This window comes from Mesoplodon mirus (assembly GCF_964341445.2).
Source record: "Mesoplodon mirus genome assembly, chromosome: 9".
Classification (NCBI taxonomy): domain Eukaryota; kingdom Metazoa; phylum Chordata; class Mammalia; order Artiodactyla; family Ziphiidae; genus Mesoplodon; species Mesoplodon mirus.
In genome coordinates, this window is record NC_138985.1 from 108728594 (window position 1) to 108755796 (window position 27203).

The 27203-nt window shown below is 50.0% G+C and overlaps 1 protein-coding gene across 1 annotated transcript; it reads right to left on the reverse strand.

The window, feature by feature from the left end:
- Positions 1-578: 578 nt before the first annotated feature.
- Positions 579-26475, reverse strand: ZNF777 (zinc finger protein 777). Its single transcript, XM_082631984.1, has 6 exons — positions 26344-26475; positions 21514-22374; positions 20367-20493; positions 18195-18308; positions 5261-5512; positions 579-2100 (listed from the first exon to the last, which is right to left on the reverse strand). Exons 1-6 carry the CDS (start codon positions 26458-26460, stop codon positions 944-946), a joined length of 2628 nt encoding a protein of 875 aa, XP_082488110.1. The 5' UTR covers positions 26461-26475; the 3' UTR covers positions 579-943.
- Positions 26476-27203: the final 728 nt, after the last annotated feature.

The following is a 27203-nucleotide window of genomic DNA, read 5'->3' on the forward strand; positions in this document are numbered from 1 at the left end:
GAAATGAATGAATACCTAGCAAAATGAGGGTGCGTTGATGCATTTAACAAGTCGAAGGAGAGTAATTTGGGTGCAACATGCAAATAAAAAGTGTTCTGACTGGTGCCTTTCCCAAAGACTGGCACCAGGTTGCCTCTGCATCCCTTCCCTACGCCTCCCTGCACCGCGGGCACGCCACCCCATCACCAGCTGCTTTTCAAGCCAGGCGGGAGGGCTTCCTGGGCCTGTGGGAGGCGCCCAGTTTCTGCTGCCGGTCTTTCCAGCAACTTCCAAACCTGTCACTCTCCCTCCTCCCTCCTGAACCCCCCTGTCCTCCCGACACCAGGGCGCAGGGACGGTCTGCGCCGGGAGCTCCACCCTCCCGCGGGCTCATTCACCTGTCAGGCTGCTCAGGTCTGCCTCTCCTTTTCGGCTTTATAACGGCGGGATCTGCGCCCCTTCACCCCCCAACACGGGGGATGAGCACAGAAAAAGGACTCAACAGAACCTGTCCACTGACACGAGGCACACGTCCCTCGGCCACCTTCTCAAACCCTCCCCTTCAAAACCAAACAAAAACGGCAAACAGGAAACGCTCGTCTTTTAAAAATTACTCTATTATTATCAAATAGAACCACAGTATCCAAAATGTAATTATAAAGTTCTATCCCCTACTAAGTGACCCCGCCCCGCCCCTCCGAGTGGCCGGCGGCCAAATCACGCCCCCCGTGCTGATTGGTTTCATCCATTTTATTGTCAAGGAAATTAACAGCCCGAAGGGGTTCCCCAGGTCCGCGCTCCCCCCCTGGGGCCCCGGGGAAACGCGGCAGCCAGCGACCTGGTCTCACTACCCCGCGTCCTTGGGGGGGAGGGGCGAAGGGAGAGGGGGGCTCACAGCAAAGGGGCTCGGAGGCGCCCCGTCCCCGCCCGCCGGGCTCGGGCCGGGCGACGGGGCGGCCCGCGCTCACTCGCCCGTGTGGGTCCGCAGGTGGTACTTGAGCGACTGCTTGTAGCGGAAGCACTTGGCGCAGTGCGTGCAGGGGTAGGGCCGCTCGCCGGTGTGCGCGCGCTGGTGCTCCAGCAGGTGGTGCTTCTGCGTGAAGCGCTTGCCGCACTCGGCGCAGTGGTAGGGCCGCTCGCCCGTGTGGATGCGCCGGTGCTCCAGCAGGTGGTGCTTGCGGATGAAGCTCTTGCCGCACTCGGGGCAGGCGTGCGGCCGCTCGCGCGAGTGCACGCGGCAGTGGTTGGTGAGCTTGGACTTCTCGCTGAAGCTCTTCTCGCACTCGGGGCACTTGAAGGGCCGCTCGCCCGTGTGAGTCCGCTGGTGGCGCAGCAGGTGCGACGGGCGGCTGAAGCTCTTGCCGCACAGGCTGCAGATGAAGGAGACCTCGTGCTTGCCCGCGTGCACGCGCTGGTGGATGACCAGGCTGATGTGCAGGCGGAAGCTCTTCTTGCACTCGGGGCACGTGTAGGGCCGCTCGCCCGTGTGCGTGATCTGGTGCTTGGTGAGGCTGGACTTGTGGCTGAAGCTGCTGTCGCACTCGGGACACTTGTAGGGCTTGGGGCCGCCGCCGCCGCTGCCCGAGCTGGGCGACTTGGGGCGCGGCTTGAGCGCGTGCTTGGGGGCGAAGCCGGGCCCGCGCTCGGGCGAGGCGTAGCCGCCGCGGACGCGGTGGATGCGCTGGTGCAGCGTGAGCTGCTGCTTGTGCCGGAAGCTGACCTCGCACTCGGCGCACTCGTACGGCCCCTCCTTGATGTGGTTGCGCTGGTGGATGATGAGGTTGATCTTCAGTCGGAAGCTCTTGCCGCACTCCATGCACGTGAAGGGCCGCTCGCCGCGGCGGTTCCGCTGCTGCTGGCTGGCCGCGCCCCGGTTCTCACCCGGGTGCCGCTCGCCGTGCGACGGGGGCGCCAGCCTCTTCACCGCCGGGTTCCCCAGCTGCAGCGGCGGGGGGCTCTCCTCGCCCTCGGGGGACAGCTCCCCGGGCAGGGGCGGCGGGTACATGCCGGCCTCGTACCTCCCGGACAGCTGCCCGAGGGGCTGCAGGCGCTGCGGCAGCTCGTCCTCCTCGTCCTCGTCCTCCTCGTCCTCCTGCTCCTCCGTCTTGATCACGATCCCCTCTGCTCCGGGGACGCGCGGCGGGGGGAGAGAGAGACAAGATGCCGTTAGGTGTTGCCTGACGCCCCTAACCGGGAGGAGGTAAGCCCCGCTTCGCCCTCGCCCGCGGCACTGCGTGGGCATCGTCCGCCCCACGGCCTGCTTTCGGGAAAACGCAGCTTCCCGCTCCCGCAGCCCAGGGAAGCCGGGCCGGCCGCGGAGCCTGGCTCAGGAAGGAGCCCAGGCCTAAAATGGGCCAGTCGGAGGCCTGCCGTGGAATTTTATGCGGAGGAAGCAGGGACGACGGCGTCCTCGTGGTGGGACGCGGGCGCTGCGTGTGCCCATCGCCCGACGCCGCCGGCGGGCAGGGACCGGCAGGAGAGAAGGCAGCGAGAGGCAGAGCCCCCCGGAGAGGCCGCGGCCCAGGGCGCCCGAGGCCGGCACGCTCGAGGGCCTCCCAGCTCTCCACGCCGATAAACACCCCTTTCTTACTTAAGCCACTTGAGGACTGGCTTTCTACCGCCGGAGTCCAAAGGGTCTTGACTCCTCAGGTTCCCAGCCTCGTCCCCCTCTGCGGCCTCGTCTCCCTGAACTCTGCTCAGCCTCGCTGGTCTCCTTTCCTGACTCCCCTGGAGAGTTCTCCTCAGGTGCCTTTACTGACCCGCCTCCCGTGTCTCCAAATCGTGCCCATTACTTAACACCCCGCTCCAATCCTGTCTCCTCCTGAAAACCTTGCCTGACCATCCCGACCTGCACCCCTCAAGCCCCCCTGAGCCGCTAACACGTGCGGGGGCGCCTCCCCGAGACTTCAGAACCCCGCCTCCTGACGGGGCACCTCACCTGCACAGGTGGATGACTCACCTGCACAGACTCTACCAGCCCTGACCCTGAAGCTGGGGGGGGGGGGCGGTTTCCTCTGCCTTTGCCACAAGCTCGGGTGTGCAATGCCCCACACGCGGTGAGTGTTCCGCGAACACCCCAAATGGTGGATGTCCTCCGCCGCCGCCGGCCCTCCGCCCTCTAGCCTGGCCCTTTAGGACCTAAGATGTTGGCTGTTCTACAGGGCCCCTGGAGAATGTAAGTCCGAGAGAAAAGGAGAGGCCTCCAGCACCTATTTGAATTATCTCAGGTGCCTTGAACTTACCTGGCCCTCCCTAAACACTTAATTGGGGAGCCCTATTTTTAGTCGCCGACTTTGTGTGACATGAGAAAGTCATTCACTTTTGAGTCCACCTGTGAGATGGAAGATGCACTACTGTAATAGTCTGCATCTGCAGAATTCTCAAAAGCAAACAAATGAGAACTTTTCAAAGCACCTCACACCTATGCTCTCATGTTCACAGTATCTTATGGGAGACGTCAAGCAACAATTATCCCCATTTCACAGACTTGGGGCATCCGAGCTTGGCACTATCAAGTAATGTCTCCAAATAAATAAAGTCAGACCTTTCCAGAGCTTGCAATTTAAGGACCAGCTAGTCTGTCCCCTCGACTGATAAGGAAACTGAAGCTGGCAGTGTTCGTGACCTGGCCACGGTCTTCAAGTCTGTCAGTGACCGCTAGGCCACAGCACTTCCAGCCACTCCTCTGCGCCCAGTTAAGTGGCAGTGTTCAAATCAGAACACAGGTGTGCCAAGTCCCAGCTCAGGCCTCCCGTCCTAAGACAATGCTGCCTCGGTCCTGTCAGGACTCTCAGCAGGAAGTGACCCAGAACATCCCTGGAACACGATGCTTAAAAGATCAGGAAGGAGGAAGTAGCTTCAGAGGTTGGTAACTCATTGCCCTGGTGTTTATCCTGAAAATAGGGTTGTTTATGAAAGGCAGAGGGGGAAATACGGGCCTTGGAAGATTTAAACTCTCCTTGAGTTTCCAAGTTGTTTTTTCTTAATGAAATAAGAATGAAACAGTTGGCCCTAAAATTCAGGTCTCGAAATCCCACAAAAAGCTTACAGTATTACTAAATGGTACTAACAGAATTAATGGGAGTGTTCAAAGGGCAATCTGGAATTGCTCTTATGAAGCTCCCATTCAACGAATTCTCACAACTTGCCTTGTGTCTTTCACTATTCTCTAATGAAAGACAACATGGTATATTAAGAAGATTTCTCGAATATCATGCAATTATTTAAATATAAGGAGTTAGATACACATCTTTTGACCAAGAACAATGTCCATATTTTATGTGCAAAAAGGCACACTGCAAGGGATTAAAATAAAATGGAAAAAAAATTTAAATCATCAATACTTCTAAAAACCTAAATAAAATGGATGTGGATACATTTCTAAGTATAAATAATACAGTAATTGATATGATGGCTAATGACTCTTTTGCACATAAACAAAACATACAGACAAAAACCAAAACCCAAGTGGGTTCTACCAAATTTTCAAGGAGCACACGGAATTCCTATCTTACACATTATTTTTAGGATACAGAAAAAAAGAGCAAAAGCTTCCCAGTTCCTCTGATAAGTCTAGTATAATCTTAACGATGATTCCAGAAAAGTTCAGGTTCACTTCATTTATGAACAGAGTTGTAAAATTCCTGAATAAAATAGCGGCTAAGTCTAGTAGTGTATTTAAAAAAATACATCACGATAATCAGACAGGGCTTTTCTCAGGCCTGCGAGGACAGTTTAGCATCAGAAAACTGACCACAAAAGATGTCCTGGCCGTGCTGCTGCAAGCCCGCTTCCTCACTGTTTCCCTGTCCTCACAGGGAGTAAGAATGTGCAGAATGGTGACCCTGAGGTTTTGTGATTAAACAAAAATGATGCCTAGATTCTACCAGAAAAAAGCGGCCTCGGCCATTTACAAAGATGTGCTCTTCAGGGGTGGAAATCTTCAAGCCAGTTGAGGCTGCCAGTGTGACAAGGGAGTGACCAAGGACACGTCGGGAGATGGAAGTTCTAGCGCTGCCGCTAGTGTGGGACCTTCTCTGCCTGTAGAGGGAGGGGGGGCCGGAGAGATGATCTCCGCCAGCCCCTGAGGTCCTCATCTGACCCGGTCTTCGGCTGTTAGCACCCTCTCTCCTTGCGGGGAGATGGATGCGTTTAAATCCCGAGGCAGGGAAGCTGTACCTGAGGCCACGCTTGGTCCTGTCACACCTGCTGTGCCCTCAGTGTCATAGCACCTCTCTAAAGGAGACCATGGCTTCCCCACAGGCACCAGTCCCCCACTCACCCGCGCAGTTTCTCTGCTGTGCCAGCATCTGCTTGAGCTCACTGAACTCGCCTGAGCTCTCCGTGGAGGCCTCCAGCGGGTTTTCCGGCTCCTGCATGTCCAGGTCTGGCTGCTCGCCGCACGGGTCCCCCAGCTCCGAGTCCTGGAAGCCGTGCTCCTCCACCTGGCCCATCAGGGGCTCCGGCGTCTCCAGACTCTCGGAGCCCTCGTCGTTGGTCTGCACCTCGATCTTAATCACAATCCCGTCGTGAGCTGAGGAGGTGGGGGTGGGGTGGGGGGAGGGCAAAAGAATCCAGAACATGTTCATTCCACCTGCCCAGGGTTTTGTGGCCCTAGAATTTATATTTCCCAAATTCTTATTTTAGACACCTTGAAGAAATATTCTGAGTTGGCAGTGAGTAGGCATGGGCACTGTGTAGCCTTGAATATGAACTGGAGTCAAGTTAAAATAGATGCCCAGTTTGTTTCCTTGACCCCCTATAATTTGAAAATAAGGGTTTCTTTTAGAAAGAGATCCTAATTCCCTTTCCCAGGTTAGGTCAGCCAAAGGCAACAGTTTCTCTCCCCCTCAACCAAGCTGAATAAAGAAAAGGCTAGTCGTCTGGTCTCCCCGCACACCTTTTCAACACTTCCCCACCAGGTGTCCTACAGACCAGAGGCCCCCAGCCCCTTCCTGGCCCCCGTTTACAGGTACAAGAGGGGCTGCGGGGTTAGTTTTTCGTTAAGCAGCATCTGATTACACATATGGCCCTGACATTTTTTTTTAATCTGCCTATACATCTGTAGGTTAATTTCAAGTGTCGTTACACGCGTAGGCATCACACTTTCAATAAACAGGATTCCAGCTCACATTTTTGTTCTTTAGTGCAGTATTTTTTCCCCTTTTAACTTGCCTCCCCTTCTCCTCACTCCCCACTCGACAGGTACGACCTTCCCAGGTAATTCCCATAACTGCCCTCACACTTTTCTCTATGCTTATGTAGTGATTTATCACAGCACGTTTACATTTATGTTTTTCTTTTCTGGCCATTACTGGTTTAAAAACAATAAAACTGCCTTATACATAACCCTCTATGTTCCTTTTCTCCCCCAAATATCTTGTAGAAATCCCTTCACACCGACTTCTGTAGGCTAACGCATTCCTTTTCAAAGCTGTGTATATTCCACAGTGAGGATGATACAGCAACGCGTTCCACCATTTCCTTATTGACAACATTCACTTTCTGCTGCCAGGCTTTTGCCATGGTGAACAACACTGTCATAAACGTGTTTATATCTCTAACCATAAAATAGTGCTTTTATTTTTATGAGAGTCCCAGGAGTGGGACTGCAGGGTCAAAATATTTTAGATTCTGATAGATGTCATCAGACTGCTTTTCCACAGGCTGTGACTATTCACATTTCTACCAGCCCTTTTCCCCACGTGCCTGCCAGCAAGACACCACTGCTCTTTTTAATCTTCCTCAGTCTGATGGGTATAAAGTGACAACTTACTGATACTTTAATTCTACTTCCCTGACGAGGGTAATCTGAATATCATTTCTTTTATTTATTGGCCTTTTAGACTTGATTCTATGTGAACTGTGTTCTGTCAATTGGTCAGAGTCCTTTGATTCCTGTATTAAAGATAACCCATTTTCTCTTACGGGCATTTCAAATATTTCCCCCAAATCTATCATTTGTCTTTGACTTTGTGTTACCTTTTATCATATAACTTTCCTAAAGTTTTCATCTTGTCAAATATGTCCCTCTTTCTTACAGCTCCTGGGTTTTCTGTCTTAGTTAACAGGGTCTCCTGTGGTCCTAGATGGTTCATCTGATCTCCTAGATTTTATTCCCAGGTTTTTTATTGTTTTCTTTTTTATATTTAGCTCTTTATTCCACCTGAAATTTCTTTTTATCTTGTGTATAGTGTGAGGTAGGGGTTCAACTTTATTTTCTTGCATATGGGCAGAGCTGTGCTAGCATAAAGCCCCTTAAAGGTTGAAAATCACTGTTAATTAAGGAAATTATATACACATAATGCATGAACATATTCATTCATCCTTTGAATGTTTATTCAATAGCTATTTATTGAGCACCACCTAAGTGCCACGCATGTTCTAATGGTGGGGCACATCAGTGAACAAAACATAGCTCCCTGCTCTCCTACATCTCACATAAGGCAGTAAACATAATTAATAAATTATATGGTATGTTAGAAGGTGATTAAGCTCTGTGGAAGAAAGAAAAGGCACCAGGAACCCAGTGAACAAAGCCCCTCACTGTCCTTCGCCGTGTCCACGTGTCCCGCCCACACTAAAATGAACCACGTTGCCCAGAAAGCAGACCGCCCAGTCATGCTAGCAACTGATGGCACATGACCTAAAGCTGGGTTCTTTTGGATCCTTGGCAATCCTTTAATTCCTCTCTGATCAGCCAAGTAATCAATTCCCAACAGCTGGGGAGTGGACCACACAGAAAGCAGCCCTAATGTCCCAGGTTGCACTCCCCACAGCCTTCCACGCAGACCGTGCCTACCTTCCCTCCAAGTTGACTCTCCATCCTATTCTCTGTCTTACAGAAAACATAAAGTCATCCACACTCACATCCTGGGCTTCCTCCTGCTCCAGCTCGACGTCATCCCCCTGCATCCCCTTCCTCCCGCGCCCCTCCTCTGGCCTCCTCTCTTCCGGGCTCTGCATGACATCCGCAACTATGACTCCAGCATCGGAAAGATACCTTCCCTGACTTCAGAACTCCCGAAGATATTTTGCTTGCCTCCTCCCTAAGGTAAGTTTTTAAAACCATGTACCCGTTTGCACCTTTTTGAATAAATATACAAAATGCTTCAATCACTGCTAAGGATGTCATTTCTGGAGTATTGTAAATATTGATGTTTTAAAATAAACTCTTCCATTGCCATTTAATGTTGCCAATGGAATCTAAGAACCCTAGCAATTTAAAACCCACCATTATTCCCTTAAAAAATACATGAACAAGTTCTTCTTTGATACTTGAAGTTTTAATATCATCCCTTTTCACCATGGACTTCTATTTCCATTCCCACTTTACCCACAGGATTTTAGCCTAATAGAACATATTTTTATGCTTAGGTGCCTTCCTGATCACCTCATCTACTGCACAGAAATGTGTATGTAAACGGAAAGATGAATTTTGCTTTCATTTCCAATAACCACAGGGTTCTACGTGTGACTTGTCTGCCTGGCTTAAGTCATCCCTAGTTATTATTATTGTGGAATGAAAAATAATTATTCAAGATAGGAAACCAAAAACCTGTAGGAAATGTATCTCTTCCAAGGATGGATGGGGACTTTTTCCCCAATTAGTTCATTTATCTGAGAATGAATATTCTTATTGCTTGAATGAGACAGCGTTCAGAATAAAATCTGCTCCTATTTTCATTTTTATAAATATAACCATTGGGAGAGCTCATTTACATAGATCTGTAGCTGGGCTGGCGGGAGCTTTGTTATGGAATCATCACTCCATTCTTTGAACTTCTGAATTATAAATACTGCAAAAGCACATGGTTAACATATCATCAAAAATTGTTTTTAATGACCTATTAGCCGACAACTTAATTAGGTTCTCTTTCAATTTTGTCGAAAGCTAAGCATTCCAAATGATCGAACTTCCAAAAGAATTCGCCATCCAGGCCCCAGAGCCACCAATGTACTTCTGGTCCTGTCCCCCAACATTCTGGCTTGTCTCTTTGTTTCGTGAGCCAGAGGGCTTTTTATACATCAGAGAAACACTCCATAATAAGGCAGGATGGGCAGGAGGTGCCTCCTCTTTTTTTTTCAATGGTAGGAGACATGGGAGATGAGGACCTGCACTAGAGGGGCCGCCGGTGTCCAGTGCCCTCACTGATACGTGTTAGGAAGGAGAACAGATGGACAAAGACTTGGAAGCCGAACCCGCAAAGCCCTCTGTGTTGTGCCTTCTTGGAAAGGCTCTTGTACCCCGGGGCATGGGTACTGCAGCCCGAAGACCACTGCCTTCCCATCCTTACCTCTCCTTCAAGACCCCCACTCCACCAGACGACCCAGGCCGCTCTTAGCCCATCGTGAGTGTGCTCTTCTCTGACCCCCCAAGCACTCGTCTGCCCCTCTCTATGGCATCTAATTCTTTTTCCCTTGAAATGTGCATCGGTTACACATTTTCGTGCCTCTCCCCCGCCTGTTAGACAGCAGGGAAACCAGTGTTTCCCGCCAGAGAGGTCTCTCTGCCCCAAACAACTTCTGAAAGAGTTCTGACAACCAGACTGCATTCATAAGCAGTAATCTGTTCTCCCATTAAAAAAATTAATCAAAGACACATACACTGTGGGAATATAGTTTATGACCAAAGGTAGCATTTCAAACCAGTGGGAAAAGGTTTAGGTAAATGAAGTGGAGACAGCTGGCTTCCTGACTAGAAGGAAAAAACCAAAAAAACCATCTTCACATATCTCACCTCAAAATAAATTATGGATGAATCAAAACTTTAGACATAAATAATGAAATCATACTAGTATTAGAGAAAAGCACAGCTCTTTCCCCTCCCTCCTTCCTTCCTTCCTTTCTTTAGTTTCTTTTTTTCTAAACAGCGTTGAGCTGAGGAACAGGCTACCCTGAGACCCTCTGGGACTTCAGAGATTCCTTCTGGAAGCTGTCTGGTCAGTCACACCAAACATATTAAATGTGCACAACACATATCAAGTATAATCTTTTGGTGTAAATTTTGGGGAAAAAATTTTTTGTAGCTTTGCCTTGACATTGTTTGGTGATAAGAAACATTTAATTTGTGATTGGTTGTTAATCTCTGTAATCACACTTCTTCACAAGAACTCTTCTGAGATGGGAAAAATCTCTGCTACAAATTGTTTTCAAATGTATTAAATGTTTGTGGACACTAAATTTAATAATTAATGAAGCTGGTATAATGTTATATTGGGAGACACAGTTAAACATTTAATTATTTATATTTTGTAATTTTCTTTTTGTTTTCTGGAGCAAAAAATATCTTAGTTCAGCTTTCAAATATTTTTATAGATTTTTGAAAAGCTCATAGGTCCCAGGCCTGTGATCATAATGTTTACTGAATAAAACAGGCCAAGTAAGTATCTCTACACTTGGTATGAAGCCCACCCACCATAAAGAAAATTTCTGGTAAATCTGAATACATAGGAACTTAAAATTAATAAATTGGAACACAAAAATTTTAAACAGCTATATCACAGATACACACAAAGGTAAACCATAAATTTGGAAACATATTTGCATACGTAAGACAGACTACAGCTAATATCCTTAATTTTTAAAAAGCTTTTATAAATCAATAATAAAAAGATGAATAATCCAAAAGAACAATGGGCAAAGGATAATTCATAAATAAGACATACTGGTGACCAATAAATACGTGAAAATATGCCCAACATCACTCTTACAGAGTTCATGAAAACATCAAAATATTGTCTTTTCTACCCATCACTCCGGCAAATAATAAAAAGATAATACCACCTGTTGGCATGGGTGTGGGGAAACAGGTTTTCTCATGCATAGATGAGGGTGTGTAAAGTGGCACAATTGTTTTGAAGGGCATTTGCTAATATCTATTAAAATTTTAAATGGGTATATCCTTTGACCCAGAAAGTCTATTTCTAAATAAGTTTCAGATGAGTGCATGAAGATTTACTTATAAAGGATCTTTAATGAAGCACTGAAACTTGTAAAGACTCTAAATGTATATCAATGGGAGTTTATTTAAAGTATGAAATCAATACACAGAATACTACAGTCTGCTATTTAAAAAACAGGGACTTACATGTTTTGACATGTAAAGATGTCAAAGATATATTTTTGGAAAAAGCAAGTTGCTAAACAATGTACTTCTATATTGTTTGAAGAAAATTTTTTAACAATGAGAAAGTATTATATAATTAAGGCTGTGTGTGTGTGTGTGTGTGTGTGTGTGTGTGTGAGTGAGTGACTATGTGCACATAAATTGGAAGGAATAAGCTGTTGACTCTTCTCTCTCTCTCTTTTTTTTTTTTTTTGGCTGCACCATGCAGCCTGTGGGATCTTAGTTCCCCGACCGGGGATTGAACCGGGCCCTGGGCAGTGAAAGCGTGGAGTCCTAACTACTGGACTGCCAGGGAAGCCCCGAGCTGTTGATTCTTGAGGGAGAATTATATGGGACTTTCACTCTCTCTGCATTTTTTCTTTTTGAATTACACTGACGCAACTTCAGAGTTTCATTGGTAAGTGAAAAAAAGCGTGGCCACATTAACTTTCTCCACCAGCTCAAAGCACAGAAATGATGGCTGCCACGGGCTTTCCAACCTTTTCATGGCTACACTTTCTGTTAGATTTTTTTAAACCTCGGTATATTAATTTTCTAAATCTTCTTTAAAAAGTTATATGTACACATAGGCCAGAGGGATAAAGGGTTCTTCAAACCTCATTTTTAAGAAGCTCCCCTCTACCCCCCAACCTGCTCCCCAGAGGCAATCACTTTCAATTCTTCTAGCTGATTCTTTTGTCACTGATATTCATAACTCTACATAACACAATGGCATTGCTACTCCTTGAGTTTTCAATTTTAAGCATAATCTACTGACTTCCAAGAGCTGGAGGTGAGGACCACCTCTTCCCCAACCATCCACACCTCTTCCAAATCCCTGATTTTTCCCAGCCTGTAATTCTGGTTGAATTAATGTTGGGTGTTTACATTATTGGATTATGTAAATGCTATTTAAAATTGAACCATGTAGCATACTATAAGTACTCTTCTATGCCTGTAAACCTTTTGGCTTCCCCTGGAGCTAGTTTTCTTTTCTTTTGCTTAGCTTACTATCAATTACCAGAGTCAGCTCCAGTGTCTCCCCCCACCCTGCTCTACAACCCTCCTCTCAGAACATCCAAACATAATGGGGATTCTCAGTTTTACCTACTTGAAGAAAACTTTTCTGGAACCTCTGGTATGCTCCAGTGTGGACTGGTACCTCCAGATCCACAGCTGTCTTTTGGGGATCCCCTTCGGCAGCACCCCAGGGATTCCTTCCCCTCTCTTGTGCTGGAGCTCCTTACACCTCTTTCTTGGTTTACTTCCTCATTTGGCAAAGTACCTGCCCCAGCTTGAGAAAGGGCATGTGGCAGACCTTGAACATCTCAGTGTCTCGATTTCACTCTCATATTTAATTAGATTAGTCTGTCTAGATATCAAATTCTAGAATGTTGGGAAGTATTTTCCAATTTTAAAATTTAAAGAATTTTAAAGGAATTATTCTACGGTCTTGTAGCTTCCAATACTGTTGAAAAGTCCAATGCCATTCTAATTCCTGTTCCTTTGTATGAACCTGGTCTTTCTCCCAGAAGTTTGTCAGATCTCCTGGGTCCTCAGTTGCTCTGAAATTTCTTGCTGAAGTATTTAAGGCTGGGTCAATTTTCATCCGCTGTTCTGGACCGTTGGTGGGGCCTTCAATCTGGAAAGCCGTCTTTAAGCGCTGGGAATTTTTCCTGAAGTCTTTCATCTCTAATTCCCTTCTCCCTGTTTTTGCTATTTTTTATCCTGATATTTCTATTATCTGGACATTAGACTTCCATCCTTTACTTTTCTTATTCTCTCCCTATTTTCTTTTTGGTCTTTTTGCTCTATTTTCTGGGCTGTGTATTCAACTTTATTTTCTAACACTGCTACTGAGTTTTTAATTTGCATTATTATATTTTTAATTTCTAAGAGTTCCTTTCTATTTTTTTTAGATAAGCATTATACTTTTGTCATGGATACATTCACTTCTTTTATCTCTCTAAGATTATGAAAAAATGTATATTTTAAATGTATAACTATATATAAGTATTTAAACATACTCCCCCCCACCCCATATGGTCTCTGTTTCCTTGAAATTTATTTTTTCTGCTTTTTTTCCCCTTTGTATATTAGAGGCTCTTCCCAAATGTCTTGTGGTTCTTGGTTGTCCATTTATATTAAAAGTTGAATATTCAAAAGAGAATTGCAAGTTTGGTGCATTCAGGTAGGGCTTGGTTTCCCAGCAGGGTTGTTTAGCTAGATCATTTCCCTGGGAAATCTCTTGGGCTGGCCCCAAGCATCTCCAGATAAGACTCTTCCAGTATCCTGCCCTGAGGGTTTAATCTTGGATGTGAGCATCATTTTGGGATTCAGGTTAGGGAAGAAGGCTAGTGAGCTCAACATCTCTGTCAAGCTTCACTCATTCCCTTGTTTTCAACATGGCACCCACCCCAATTGTGCCTGGTGTCCACATCCAGAAACCCTGTTGTTCACCATCTCCAGAGAATAAGCCTTGGTCACCTACCAGGGTCGGTGAAGCAATGGAGGGGAATGGCAGTGTTTTAAGGCCTCTTAAGATGTTTGACCAATGCTCTGTTTTTAGCCTCACCTTTACCCCCATTTCCAAAGACACCTGGAACCTCTGGTACCGCTAGTTCCCAAGTCTTGAGCAGGGATGGGGGTGGAGTGCAAACTGGGTTTCTTCCCTAACACCAATTTTGGATTCTGCTTTCTCAATCAGTGATCACCCAGCCATCTGCTCTCAGCCTTCCAAAACTTAGCTGCCATTGTCTCCTTGTCCGTTCCTTTTAAAAAAAGTCCCTTTGCTCTCGTTTTAGAAGGACTTGGGGAGGTGGGAGTAAACACACGGTCAACCTGCCACCTTTAACTTGGAGTCTTTCTTCATGCGTTGTTTTTTAAAAAACTTATTTTTACTGAATAAGAAGTAATATACGCTCACTTCAGAAAATTCTAAAAAACATAGAGAAATATGATTTGGGTATGTTTCCATCCCATTTTTTCCCTAGTTTTGTTAACATTGTTGACTTCCTATTGCATTTACATTATCCACTTCTTTTTTTTTTGGCTATGTCACGTGGCTTGAGGGATCTTAGTTCCCCAACCAGGGATCGAACCTGGGCCCTTGGCAGTGAGAGCGCAGAGTCCTAACTGCTGGACCGCCAGGGAAGTCCCTACATTATCCACTTCTATACCATTAACTTCCCCTATCGACTGGCTCATTCCTGTCAACATGTCGAACAGGCTTTGGCAACCCCCATCTTAAGCAAACAAGAGTCCCTACGCTGCCCGGCCGGCCAGCGTTTCTCTTCCCCACCCTCAGCTACACTGGAATGATCTCCACTTCCTCGCCTCCCATCCACTCCTCAACCCACTCGCAGGCTTCCACCTCAACCATGCCGCCAACGTTTCTCTTTCTTGCTAAGGTCACTGATGCTGCCAATCTGCAAATCCAATGGACACTTTGCCTAACTAAACCACACTGCAGAATTCAACACTGTTAACCACGCTCCCTCCTTCCGGAAACACTTCTCTTGAAATACCCAACAATGTACTACCCTAATTTCTTGCTACCTTTCTGGCCACTCCTGTTTCCTTTGATTCTTCTGGTTCCTCCTCCTTTTTCCAAATCCTACAGCAGTGGTTTTCAACCCTGGCTGCACATGAGAATCACCTTGGAAGCTTAAAAACAAACAAACAAAACTAACACCTGGGCTCCACCCAGACCCATATTATTCCAACTCTCCAAATCTACTCTAACAGTCAGGGCCCCAAGCCAAGGGCACAGGCTGTGCTCTTTCTCTTCTCCCATCCAGGCAGGGAAAGCTGATCCCGTCCACGCTACCAAGGCCCACACGTCTGTCTCTAGCTCAGGGCTCTTCTGTGAGCTCCAGGCTCCTTTACTCAGCTGCTTTCTCAACACCACCTCCTTGACGTGTCCTGGGACCTCACACCTAATGCGTTCCTATCGTTCCTCTGGGTTGGAACCTCTTGTTGTCCCCCACCTACCCCCTCACTCACGTCAGGACCTGGACTCACCCGCGGGACCCCCTCTCCTCACATTCGACATCCGCCAGCCACCGGCGCCAAAATACACCTCGCAAATACCCACTGTGCTCCCTGGGCTATGCCAGGCCTCCTACCTGGGCTACAAAGAGAGCCCCCTCGCTTCCAGCCTTTCCTCCTGCTGAGGAGTTCTCCTCTGAGTAACGGGAACTCCCACTCGGGCTTCCAAGAAAAATCCCACCTCCTCCGAGGCCTTTGCTGAGCGCCTGGTCTCAGTAAGGCCTTTGCTGCTTTGTGTCCCAGAGCCCTGGATGCCTGTCTCCACAGCACTGTCACAGTGGCTGGTTGTATTTTTACATATGTGGGGTGTTTAGTTTGTTAACATCAGTCTCTTGACATAGGACCTGGTACAAAAAATATTAGATGAACTTAATAATAAACATACAAGTGAAAATATGGTGTAAAAACTCTTCACGTGTGATTTTAGTGGCTGTATAACCATCTATCATAATGTAATATAATATTTGTACATCTTAATCCATATTTTTGGATTCTTTTCTAGGCTATAGACTCTCAGAAAGGAAATTATTAGGTTAAGTAAATGAACATTTTAAATATTTAAAACATATTTGAAGACCAGAAAATATCAAATTGCTTTTTAAAAAGACTGAAACTATGTACACCGTATGAGAACTTGGATTCCAGCCATGGCTTCTGGCTTGTTTGTTTTATTCTGCTAATTTGTAAGGTGACAATGGTCCCTGGCTTCCCCAGGCCTCCTATTCACCCTTAAAGAGTCAGGAATGGGAGCCCCGGCCTGGAGGATTTTGAGAGCAGGGTCGCTACCTGAGTCGCCTTCAGGTCTCCTTGCCCTTAGGGATCCCAAGCATAAATGCTAGTTTATTGAATGCATTTACTCAGCCAGTTCACAAAATTATCAGGTTTGGTGTATTTGGAACCACGAAAATTCTCAGTTGGTTTCACCCTTTGGGTCTGGCTCAGGGCTGGCCTTGTGGCCACTCTTCTAAGGGGGAGGACACACGAATGACAGGTGACCACTGGCTCTGATAACTGCACTCACAGGACAACCGTGCTACCCTGAGGCCAGGGCCTTGCACACACGCAGAAGTGCAAGTTTACAGCTGGCCCACGGGGCGGTGGTTCCCGCTCCTCGCCTATCCTCCCTCCAGTCAGGCTCCTAGTGGCTGAGACGGTGAGTGGAACAAATGGCACATTCCAGCCACACAAGGCAGCCTCTGTGAGGCCGCCGCTGCCCACAGAAGCTCCGGCCTTAGACGCGCCTGTGCCAGAACGAACCCCGCCTGGGGCCGAGGGGGTTAAGAGTGATTTGCTCTCAATTCTGGCCCCACTTTGTGGGAGGCCCACCTGTGATGAGAGTGTGAACAAGCAGACAGGGGAAGAGGTCCACGTTCCCATCCCAGCCCTTCTAAGAAGATGCTACAAAAGCAGTACCTGGACCACAAAACCCTATGGGGACATCAGATGGGTTCTAGGATTTTTACCACAAACCACCTCTCCCCTTTCTCATTCTTTGCCTCCCAAGCCCTCTTTCTGATTTCTTCTCCTTTGAATCTCTCTGTTCCCACTGACACCTGTTTTTGGATGCGGCCACTCAAACCTTTCACATACAGACTTGTTTTCCTCCAAACAAAAGATCACTCTGCCCCGTGCCACACCCTGTCCCCCGACACCCACTCTCACCTCATCTACTTTTAGTATTGCTTTTTTTTTTTTTTTTTTTTTTTTGCGGTACACGGGCCTTTCACTGTTGTGGCCTCTCCCGTTGCGGAGCACAGGCTCCGGACACGCAGGCTCAGCAGCCATGGCTCACGGGCCCAGCCGCTCTGCGGCATGTGGGATCTTCCTGGACCGGGGCACGAACCCGTGTCCCCTGCATTGGCAGGCAGACTCTCAACCACTGCGCCACCAGGGAAGCCCTCATCTACTTTTAAATCCATCTTTTTTTTCTGCCAGATGAATTCAGGATCCGCCTCTTCCCTCCATTTAAATCTCCAGACAAATCTCTAGAGAGTAATGACGGTTTAGGGTTTCTCTGAAACACGTCAGCACTTATTCTTCCTCAGGGTCCTGCCTCTTCTGGAAGCTACCTCTGCTCTCGCTCCATGGGGCCCACATGACTGCACGTGATTCTGGACCTCCTCCTGGTGCCAGAGCCGATGACATTGCTTCATACAAGACCTGGCTGTTGGCCCCAGTGAGTTCTCCTGCTAGATTATCCTCCTTTTTCAAAAGACAGGATCATGCATGACACCTGGCTACAAAGGACAAGGATCTCCTCCCACGGAAGACCTTCAAAGGAAGTGAAGCAAGGCCAAGGGCAATTCCAAACAACGAATCACACCCCGAAAGCACTGCCGTGCAAGTGTGAGGGCTGCTGAGCGGCCGCTGGGGAAGGGACGGCTCCCCACGCAGACGGACACAGCAGCTGGCGTGTCCTGGGCCACTGGAACCTGCTGGTCAGCACGCCAGGCCCTGGCTATCAGTACCAGTCCTGTTTCATGGATGAGAAAGCGGGCCTCCAAAAGGCCGAGTAACAAAAACCACAGGGCGAGGACGCAGAGAAGCCGGGGTTCAAGCGCCGGCAGCCCGACGCTGGCGTCTGCACCCGAGCCCACGGCCAGGCGGGCCTGGGCTTCTCCACCGCCTCACCTCACTGCCTCATCTGGACCCCGCCCCACACACTGGAGGATGCTTCAGGTAAAGTCCGTGTCTGTCCCTGTCCTTCCACTCACTGGCCACAGGACCAGGGACGTGGCCCTCTGGGAGCTCGAGGCTCACCAGCACCAGCATCCCGACAAGGGAACGCCTTTCTGCCAGTTTTGGTTCTGTTTCCCGCAGAGTGAGGTGATGCTCGGTCACGTCAAAAGCTCCCCGAGACAATGACCGCAACGGCATTCCTAGCTCAGCTGCTAGGGCCACTGGTGATCAAGGAGGCCCCAGGCAGGTCCCAGCACCTGCAGGCTTCCCTGAGGCACTCAGCCTGCTAACACAGCCCGCCAGGGCCTACTGTGGGTTGTAACAGCCCGCGCGGGGGCCCCTGGGTGCTGGAGGCCTGGGCCGCCTGGCAGCCACTCACCGGCACTGGGGTCTGCAGGCGCCTCGCCCTCTTCTGAGTCCTCCTGCTCCTGCATGGCCGGCCTCTCCCCGCGCTCCATCTGAGACATGAGGTCTGGTTTGGAAATTGCATAGTCTGTGCAGGAGGAAGCAAAGAAGATATCCTATGGGGTGAGTTCGCACTGGATGCTACAAAGATGTCACCTGTATGAGTGGGACATCGGGAGCAGCTGCCCTACCCAAGGCCGGCAATGCTGCAGAAGGAAGGGCCAAGTTTCCAGCCCTTCTCCTCGGGGCCACAGAGTGTGTGTGCGTGCGCGCGTGTACGTGTGTTAACCGCATCCCGGGTCCTCCCAGCGGCACCAGCAGTGGGGCACCACTTGCCCACTGATGGAAACTGGTCATCTGTGGCTCACAGGTGGCCAATGCCAGCTCAGGTTTTCATGACAAAGGGAGAAGATATTTGAAATTTTATAGATTAAAAAACTGATCTTGATAAAATATAGAAGCCATGAAACAAAACACTGATAGGTTTTTTTTTACATTACAAAAAGTTTAAAGTTCTTTGGAAATAAATTTAAAAGATAAAGAAACTTGGAGGAAATAGTATCACACACACACATTTGTAAAAAATAAGGCAAAGGATTAATGTCCGTATTATATATAAAGAGCCTCTACAGTTAGTAAAACAAAAAATCAAAGATATGAATGGCTAATTCGTAGAAAATATGCAAATGGCCAATAAACATATTAAAAGATGCACAAGCTCCCTAATCATCAAAGACATACATGTTACAATAATGCAGCGTTACTTTTCACCATCAGAAAAGACAAATCTTTACAATAGGAGAACCTCAGTTCCGGCCAGGGTGTGGAGATGGCGTCATCACACTCTGTTACGTGAACATACACAGCCCTGGGTAGGGCCCGTGGAAGTGCCCGTGACACTGTAAGCGAGCACCCTCTTTCCTCGGCAAGCCCACCTCCCGGAATCCATCCCACTGAAATATTCACGGAAGAGCACAAATGCAGAGATGCTGAATGCAACCCTCTGTGGAGGTGAGAAGAGGGACTCAGGCAGCTGCCCATCCATAGTTCTGTATCAACAGCCCGACGGTTCATCGGGAACACTGCACTGTCTTTCGAGCAGGCCTCCGCGCTGACACGGAAAGCTGGCTCTGACTACTGTTAGGTAAACTAAGTGAAGGATCCCGTTTGTGCAAACCACAAACCGCATGTACACAAGTGCAGCAAAATGATGAGAGACAATATCGGCCCAAGGGTTCGTGGTGGTTACCTCTGGGGAGCGGTGCTGGCTGCGGGTGGGGACTGCTCTTTATTATACAAATCTAAATTGTTGCATTTTCACAATCATGTATATACTTTAAAAAGAACAGAAAAAAATAAAAAGTTACCCCATGGAGAGGTATAGATGTATAAAATTAACAATTCCAGCAGGGATCGGATTTTCTATACAACAGCGTATTTAATGTTTTTCTAATTTCTTTTGTGCCCAAAGAGTTCCCCATATCAGAGAAAAGGAAACATAAAACTAAAGCCTATTTTCCCAGGTCTTCATCCTCAAATACTCTCGTTAGCGAAAACAAGAATCCACCGACTGCGGGGTATGAGAGATCCCAGTGAAATCGCAACTTCCTGGTAGGGACCTAGGACGACCGTTTACTCCCCGGGTCATACCTCGTCTCTGCGCGAGCGGGACGAGAACCTGAGGGACGTAAGCTCTCAATCGAGGGCAGTGTTCAGCCACCTAGGCGGTCTATCAGGAGGGCTGACACCTGTCCTGGCTCCCACACGGGCAAGGTGTGAGGATTAAATGTCATTCTCATAAAGCACCTCACACTCTGCTTAATAATAGTTTGCTGGACAAACTAATTTCAAGAGAGAGAGAGAGAGAGATATGTATATATACGTATATAGGGGCCATGGGGAAAATAATATAAAGGTGAGAGACTGCTGACGTCTGAGTCTGTCCCCCGGCCCCCGCGGGTAGAGGGGAGTCTCTGCTTACGAGCTGTGCTGATCTGTGCTGCGCTGAGGTATGTGGGTATGTGGGTGTCTGCTCTCATTTGCTGTGCCCTTGAAAATTGTCTCTGGGAGTTCAGAGCTCCCGGGGCTCCTAAGGAACCCCCAGCTAGCAGGCGGGAAGCCACGGGCAGCGAAGCCGTGTCCTTACCCATGGAAACCAGAGACTCGTAGTTGCCCCGCATCACGTTCTTGTACAGCTCCTTCTGCCACTCGGACAGGTTCCCCCACTCCTGCTCCGAGAAATGGACGGCCACGTCGTCAAACGTCACAGGGACCTGAAACCACACAACAAGCTCAGCTCGGACCAACTGGAAGGCATCACGGGCCCTCAGCTGCCAGATCCCAAGGTTGCCAATGGCTCTGGCCCCCTGGGCCTGTTTCAAAACTCTTAGGAGTGGAGTGGGAAAGGCCCAGAGCCCCAGCTGTGGGTTTTCACCAAGGACTTCTCTAGAAATCAGGAGGCTTCAGCCACTGTCCTGGCCCGAGAGAGTCGGGGCCCCGTGATGTCTGGTACTTTTCCTCTCTAACAGGACAGTCCTTGCTGCTGCAAAGTGTGGTCTGCAGACCAGCAGCAATGGCACCACTGGGGAACTTGCTAGAAATGCAGACTCGCAGGCCCCACTCGAGACTCACTAATTTAGACTCTGCGTTTAGTAAGATCCCCAGGTGATTCGTGTACACAATACAATCTGCAAAGTGCTGGCCTAGGCAACACGGGCCACACGTTTTCCCTCCATGAGGCTGTGAAAAGGGGCAGTGGCATAAAAGAACAGAAAGAAAACCAGTTCACGTTTAAGTGCTTTCCTCTGGGAAATACTACTAAAATCTAACCATCCTCTGGTTTTTTAGGATACCTCTGGAAATCATATTTTTACTGGCATTAACGTGATTTATGAGTTTACTGATAAAAATGTCGAGCAGGACACTGCCCTGTAACATTTCACCAAGTCCGCCCTCCACCTCCATGGGGAACCACACAGGTTCACGCTTGTCCACAGCTTGACCACTTGGCCTTCAATTTGCCTTTCATGATCAGACATCACAGACTGAACGCCTTCTACACTGACAGCCCCCATCACTAGGTCATCTCTCTGATCTATAGCCTATGCTTTTATCAACAGGAGAAATCATCTGGTTTTGCTGCGTCCTGTTCTCAGCGATGTGAAGTTGGTGACTAGGTATCATCATATTGTTTTCCTTCTTAACCATGGCTTTCCCTTTCTTTGATATTAAATTCCTAAAACACATTCCAGTCCTGGTCACTCCTTGGGAAGCCCTGGCTGGGATAAAGTTACCTTGGGAACTTCTCCATTGCTGCCTGGGGGCAGCCGCAGGATCCAGAAGTTTCTGTTCTTCAGCAGGTTCTCCATGTTCTCCAGCCGCCTCTGCAACAGCCCGTACTCCTGCAGCAGGGTCCCCAGCACAACCCATTTGCTCTCCAGGTGGTTTGCAAACTCCACGGCCGTCTTTTCGCAGTCGGCTATCTTTTTCTCATTTGTCCCAGTCCTGCCCTCCAGGGTCAGGAGCCGCATGGCTTGGGCCTCCAGTTTCCTCTCCACCGCTTGGACGGCAGCCCACACGGCCAAGCGGGTGATCTCCGCCGTTGGGAGTGGTGTGTCCTTCTGGGCCGCAGAAGAGATCTGGAAGGGGGTGTCCTTTTGGGAAACCGGGCTCTGGAGCAGGGGGTCCATGTCAGTCTCGGGAACTGTGGGGGAAAGGGTCAAGGGGTCTCTCTCGGGAACTTCGGGGGAGTGGAGTGGGGCTTCTTGATGATGGGTGGAGTGGGAGAGAAGCGAGATCTCTGGTTCAGCAGCAGCTGGGGGTAGATACGGGGCCTCTTCTTGGGAAGTCAGGGGGCCCTGGATCTGAGTCTCTTGCTCGGAAGCGGCAGGATACAGGAGTGAGGGTCCCTTCTGGAGCACATGCGGCATTCGGCCAGAAGTCTGTTGCTTGGGAGCGCTGGGAGTCTGGGGCAGGGAGCCTTGCCGGGGAATGGCGGGAGACAAAGAAGGAATTTCTTTGGGGGGAAGAACGTGGGATTGGAACAGAGTTTCTCGAGAGAGTCCAGCAGGGGCCTGACGCGGGGTTTCCTCTTGTACAACGTTGGGGAATGACAGAGGTGAAGAGCGTTGGGTCTCCATGTCCAGCTGCTGGACCTGTGTTCCAGAAAGAAAGGACAGGATTGAAGGCCAGAGTCTCCAGCTGGCAAATAAATCCCCAACATAAGCACCTACATTAAAAGGGCTTCAGGCTTCGTAGCAATAAGATATGTTCCATGGACATGAATCTCTTCCTGAGACCCTAGCATTGATCTACACATCAATGGCAACTGCTCATAACAACAAATAAAAGATGGTTATGTCACCTTCTGCTTCTATAGAGCCATCTCCTTTTTCACAACATACACTGCACAGGTGTCATCTCGTGAGTAGTGGTGTGGAGAGGAGAAAGGCTACTGGCCTGGAATTAGAACACTTGGCTTTCAGTCCTGTCTGCACCAATGCTGCCCGGGTTGCCCTGGCCCAGTTGTTCAACTCCTCTGTTCTCAGGGTCCTCATCCATCAAATAAGGGTCACAATACCTGACACAGCTGCTGCTTCACTGAGTTCCGCGAGCACTGAGCGTTAAATAGAATAAAACTTTGAAAAACAATAGAGCAGAATTTTGTCAATGCCAGGCTAGCCTATGACTGCCAGCAAGCTGGGGCTGGTTCTGTCAAGGTCCTTACCCCGAAGGTGAACTTGACATCCGGCCCCACCGCTTCTACTTGTATTATCAGGCAGTCGTGGTGCCCATGTTTCTTCCCCCACTTTGTCCAACAGCGATGACACACAAGTACCTTCAGCTTCCCAGACTCCTTGATAAAATCTGCATTGTTGACTTAATAACATTTCTCAAAGGGTTGATATGGTAGAGGTTTGCCTTTGAGGCACGTTCAATGGACCCAGCCCCTGCTGGAGAGGCTGAACGTGCATTCAGGCTGGCTCCTGCTACACACAGAGAAGAAGACAGACACTGAGACAGGTGTGGGAGTGGCCATTCAGACTCTCCTGAGGGAGCCAAGGTTCCTGGGGCTGATGGTCCCCGGCAGGTAGGTGGACCCTGGCCATCCGGAGTCCCCCCCCATGGTTCGTGAGGTGGGGAAAGAGGAGGAAAGGAGGCCTGGAAGGACCAGAAGCAAAGCGGAAGTCAACCAGTTCTGTGAGCTGGGTCAAGGCTGGTGGGGACTAGGAGCAAAATAAAGACCGGTTCCTTCAATTACTTGAAGGGGGTTTCAATTATTCACACTCTCCCCATTCCCCACCTTGTCATGTCCACGTTCAGGGAATGCTTGTGTCATCACAGAAGTGAAGCCAAGGTCTTCTGAGTGACCAGCTCTGTATCTATCTATCCAGAATGTCAATATGTTTATTGGAACTGAATAGAATTTCTTTTATATCACCGTTTGTCCATTCCCTCATACTCTTCCTTCAATGAATCTGCTGAATGGCCAATTACTGTGTGCTATATAGAAGTGAGCTTTAAAGTAACTGAAATTTCCCTTTTCTTCTTTTGAAAATTAGCATATTCCTGGTGTCCACTCTGAAATACAGTGTGTGCCCAACAAGCGTCTGGTGGATGAATAGTATAAATGACTGGGTTACAAAGAAATTATTAGAGTCAATCATGAAGTTCCTTGAGTCATCTCTCAAAGACTCATCTAAACCTATTTATACCTCTATTGCTTGCTTTCTTTCATTTGTTCATTCATTCACTTATGTGTAGCTTAACTGAGACAGCCTCGCGCTTTTAAGACAAGGATTGAAGATTTAAGGCCTTGTTCAGGCAAAAGGTTTCTGAGGTCGTGCGATCCAAGAGCTTTGCAGGGAACCAGGTGTGAGGGCTAATGAGTCAGCCCTGACAACTATCTGGCATTTGTGCCATGAGCTGTGTTTTAAAGGTTATCTAATTTACTCTTCACAAAACCTTATAGACAGGGACCACTAGAATTCTTATCCACACTTAGCACAGGAAGTTGTGGAGGCTTGGAGAGGCCAAGTAACTGGCCCAAGGTCACACAGCAGTCTGGCTCCAGAGCCTGGGCTTCCGCCTACACTGTAGGTCGCCTCTAGGCCTCATCTGTCAGATGAGACAGCTGGTCAGTATGTGCTCTGAATCCTCTTTACCTCTAAGATTCGGAGGCTTGGAGATTAAACAAAGACGTGTGGGAAGGCCCTGCCCGTAGACGTTTCCATCTAATGCTGGGGTCAGGGACCCTTTTGAAAAGCTGATGCAAACTATGGATTCTCCCCCTCCAAAAACACACATGGGCACATACACCAAATCCTGCGAGCACTCTCAAGGGAATCACAGAGCCCTGAAACTGAAGGCTTGTCGACAACTAAGCCACCTCTCAACTCTTCACAGGCGAGGGCAAGGCTGGACGACCCTCTGGGATAGGAGCCTCAGACACAGGGAAAGTGATGAGCATAAGGCAACACAATAGGCACATGTATGGCCCTGTCCTCACAGGGGGATTAGGGTATTTGCCTACAACTAGTAGGAGGAAGGGGAAATCCCCAGGGGCCAAGTTAGTCCCCTTAGTAATACAGGGGCTTAACTGAAAAAATGAAGAGAAGCTTCAGGACAGTAAATTAAGCCATTAGCACAAGACATCTTTACTAACTAGTCTACTCAGAGCTCAAAGGAAAATACCAGTTCTTTGCTCTCTATGATTAGACTGTCTCTGTCCATTTCCAGGTTTGGAGGACTGCAGAGCAATGAGGGGCCACAGGAGCACATCCCCTCCACCAACCCCAAATAAAAGCCCCTTGCTGTCATTTCACCAGTCCCAGTAAACCTGTGGCTTGATACCACCCTAAGAAAGAAATGGCCAAAAAGAGGAATGGAGCTGTAAATATAAAATGTGAGATTAATAAGCTTGCATTCGCAAACTCTTGGGGGCAGGGGGAGAATTCTTCTGGTTCTCATATCACAGGATTTAACCCACCTTCCCTACCCCATGTATCCTAAGAGGATGGGGTCTCCAGGATTCATTCATTCGCAGAAAAATACATAATCACACCTGACTTATAAAGAAAGCCGTGCCATTGTCTTGTATGACCCAGTGTGGTTCACCCAGAATTATATACCATTCAAGAGTCCTGGAGATCTAAGCATTTAAAAATCATTTTATTTTATTTTCCCAAGAGTTTTATTATTAATATTATCATTATCATTCTTATTATTATGATCATTTTTTGTAAGACCTGAGAGGCTCTTTAGAAAGCTCTATATCCCGACCCCTTCCTGCACACAACAGGAAACTGAGGCTCAGGGCACTGCCCCCCATGCAGCAATCCTCCTCACAACACGGCTACTGCATCTCAAAGAGCAGGTCTGCGGGGAGACTTTGAGACTGATTTTTAAGAATGGTCCACTGAAGAGGCAAACCAGCCCCCAAACCCTTAGTAGCTTGCTCCCCAGACCCCAGCCGTCCGGACACCCAGAATTCGACCGAGTCCCCCAGACGCAGAGACTGGAGGCCGAGGCGCCCGAGCCCGAGGGTCACCTGCTCCTCACGCCGGGGACGCTCGGCTGGGCGCTGCCCAGCCTCCCACACGGCCGTCACCTCCCCCCCGACGGGCCGCGTCGCCCGAGCGCCGGCCCCGGCCCCCACCCCAGGGGAGGCCGCCGCCAGGGCCGCCCCCTCCCCGTCCAGGCCCGCGGCCCGGAGGCAGGCATTTCTGAGGACGCGGGCGCCGAGCCACGGATGACTCGCTACGTGACCTTGGGGCAGGCAGGGCCCGTCGCCGCCAGGTGTCCGTGCCTCAGTGTCCCCGCTCTGCGAAATGGGGAGAGCCGCGTCAGCGCCGCGCTCCGGCCGCGGGAGTCTCGGCGGGGCCGAGCTCTGCGGAAAACGTGCGGCGGCAACCCCGACGGACGCGGCGCCGGCTCCGCAGAGAACGAGGCGCGCCGCCCGAGAGCCCGCCTCCGGGCCCGCGTGCGTGCCAGGCCCCTGGCGTCCCCGCAGCCGCGCCCGGACGGCGGCGGGCTCCCCGCGCGTAGCCCCCGCCCCCACCGAGCAGGGGCGCGCGAGCCCTCCGGGTCCCCCGCCCCCACGTCGCGGCGTTTCCGTCCCTTACCGAGACCCCAGGCCGGGCCGCCGAGCCCGGGACGCGCAGGCCGTCCCCAGGGCCCCGAGTCCGCGCGTCCGTGCGCGCGCGGGCCGCCCTCACAGGAGCCGGGGCCGCCTCGGCCATGGCCCTGTGCTGTCCGGCCCGGGCCGGAGTCGCCGCCGCCGCCGCCGCCGCCGCGCGGCCCCACGCAGGCCGGCCCCTGGGCTCTCCACAGGCGGCGCCGGCCCGGCCCGGCCTTCCCCGCCCGGGCTCTCGCGGCCGTCGGGCCCGGCCTGCGCGGGGCGGGCGGGGACGGAGCGGCCGAGCCCGGCGGCGGCGTCGGAGCGGGTCGCGCGGCGGTGCGGGCGGCCCGGCGGGCTGCGCCCCGGCCGCGAGCTGGGCCCCGGCCCTCAGCACCGGCCCCTCTGCGGCCGCGGCTGCGACCCCGGCTCCGGCCCCGGCCCCGGCTGCGAGCTGCGCTGCCGTCCCGGCGCCTCTTCAGCAGGGGAGCTGCACAGCAGCTGCCATGTTGATACAAACTGCATCCTGGGAGGCATGTCCCTCTCAGGCCGTTTAAAGAGAAACACTCCGAGGCTCGTCGGAGGCTGCAGGAACCCAGACAGCTCCATCTACAGCCGGTAGGAGCGAACAGTGTCGAGCGAGCAGCCAGGCGGCGACGGACACGCCCTGAGCCCCGGGCCAGCCCGTCGTGCCGCCCGGGCCGAACCGCTCGGGCCTCCCACCCCCCCGGGGCCCCCGGCCTCTCACCTGGGGTCCTCGCCTCCCCGGGCACCCTAGGGCGAGACCCGGAGGCGGGAGAATGGAGGAGAAATAACAGCGCGCGGCCGAGGCGACGTGCTGGGGTCTGGAGGCGGCTTGATTGGCTC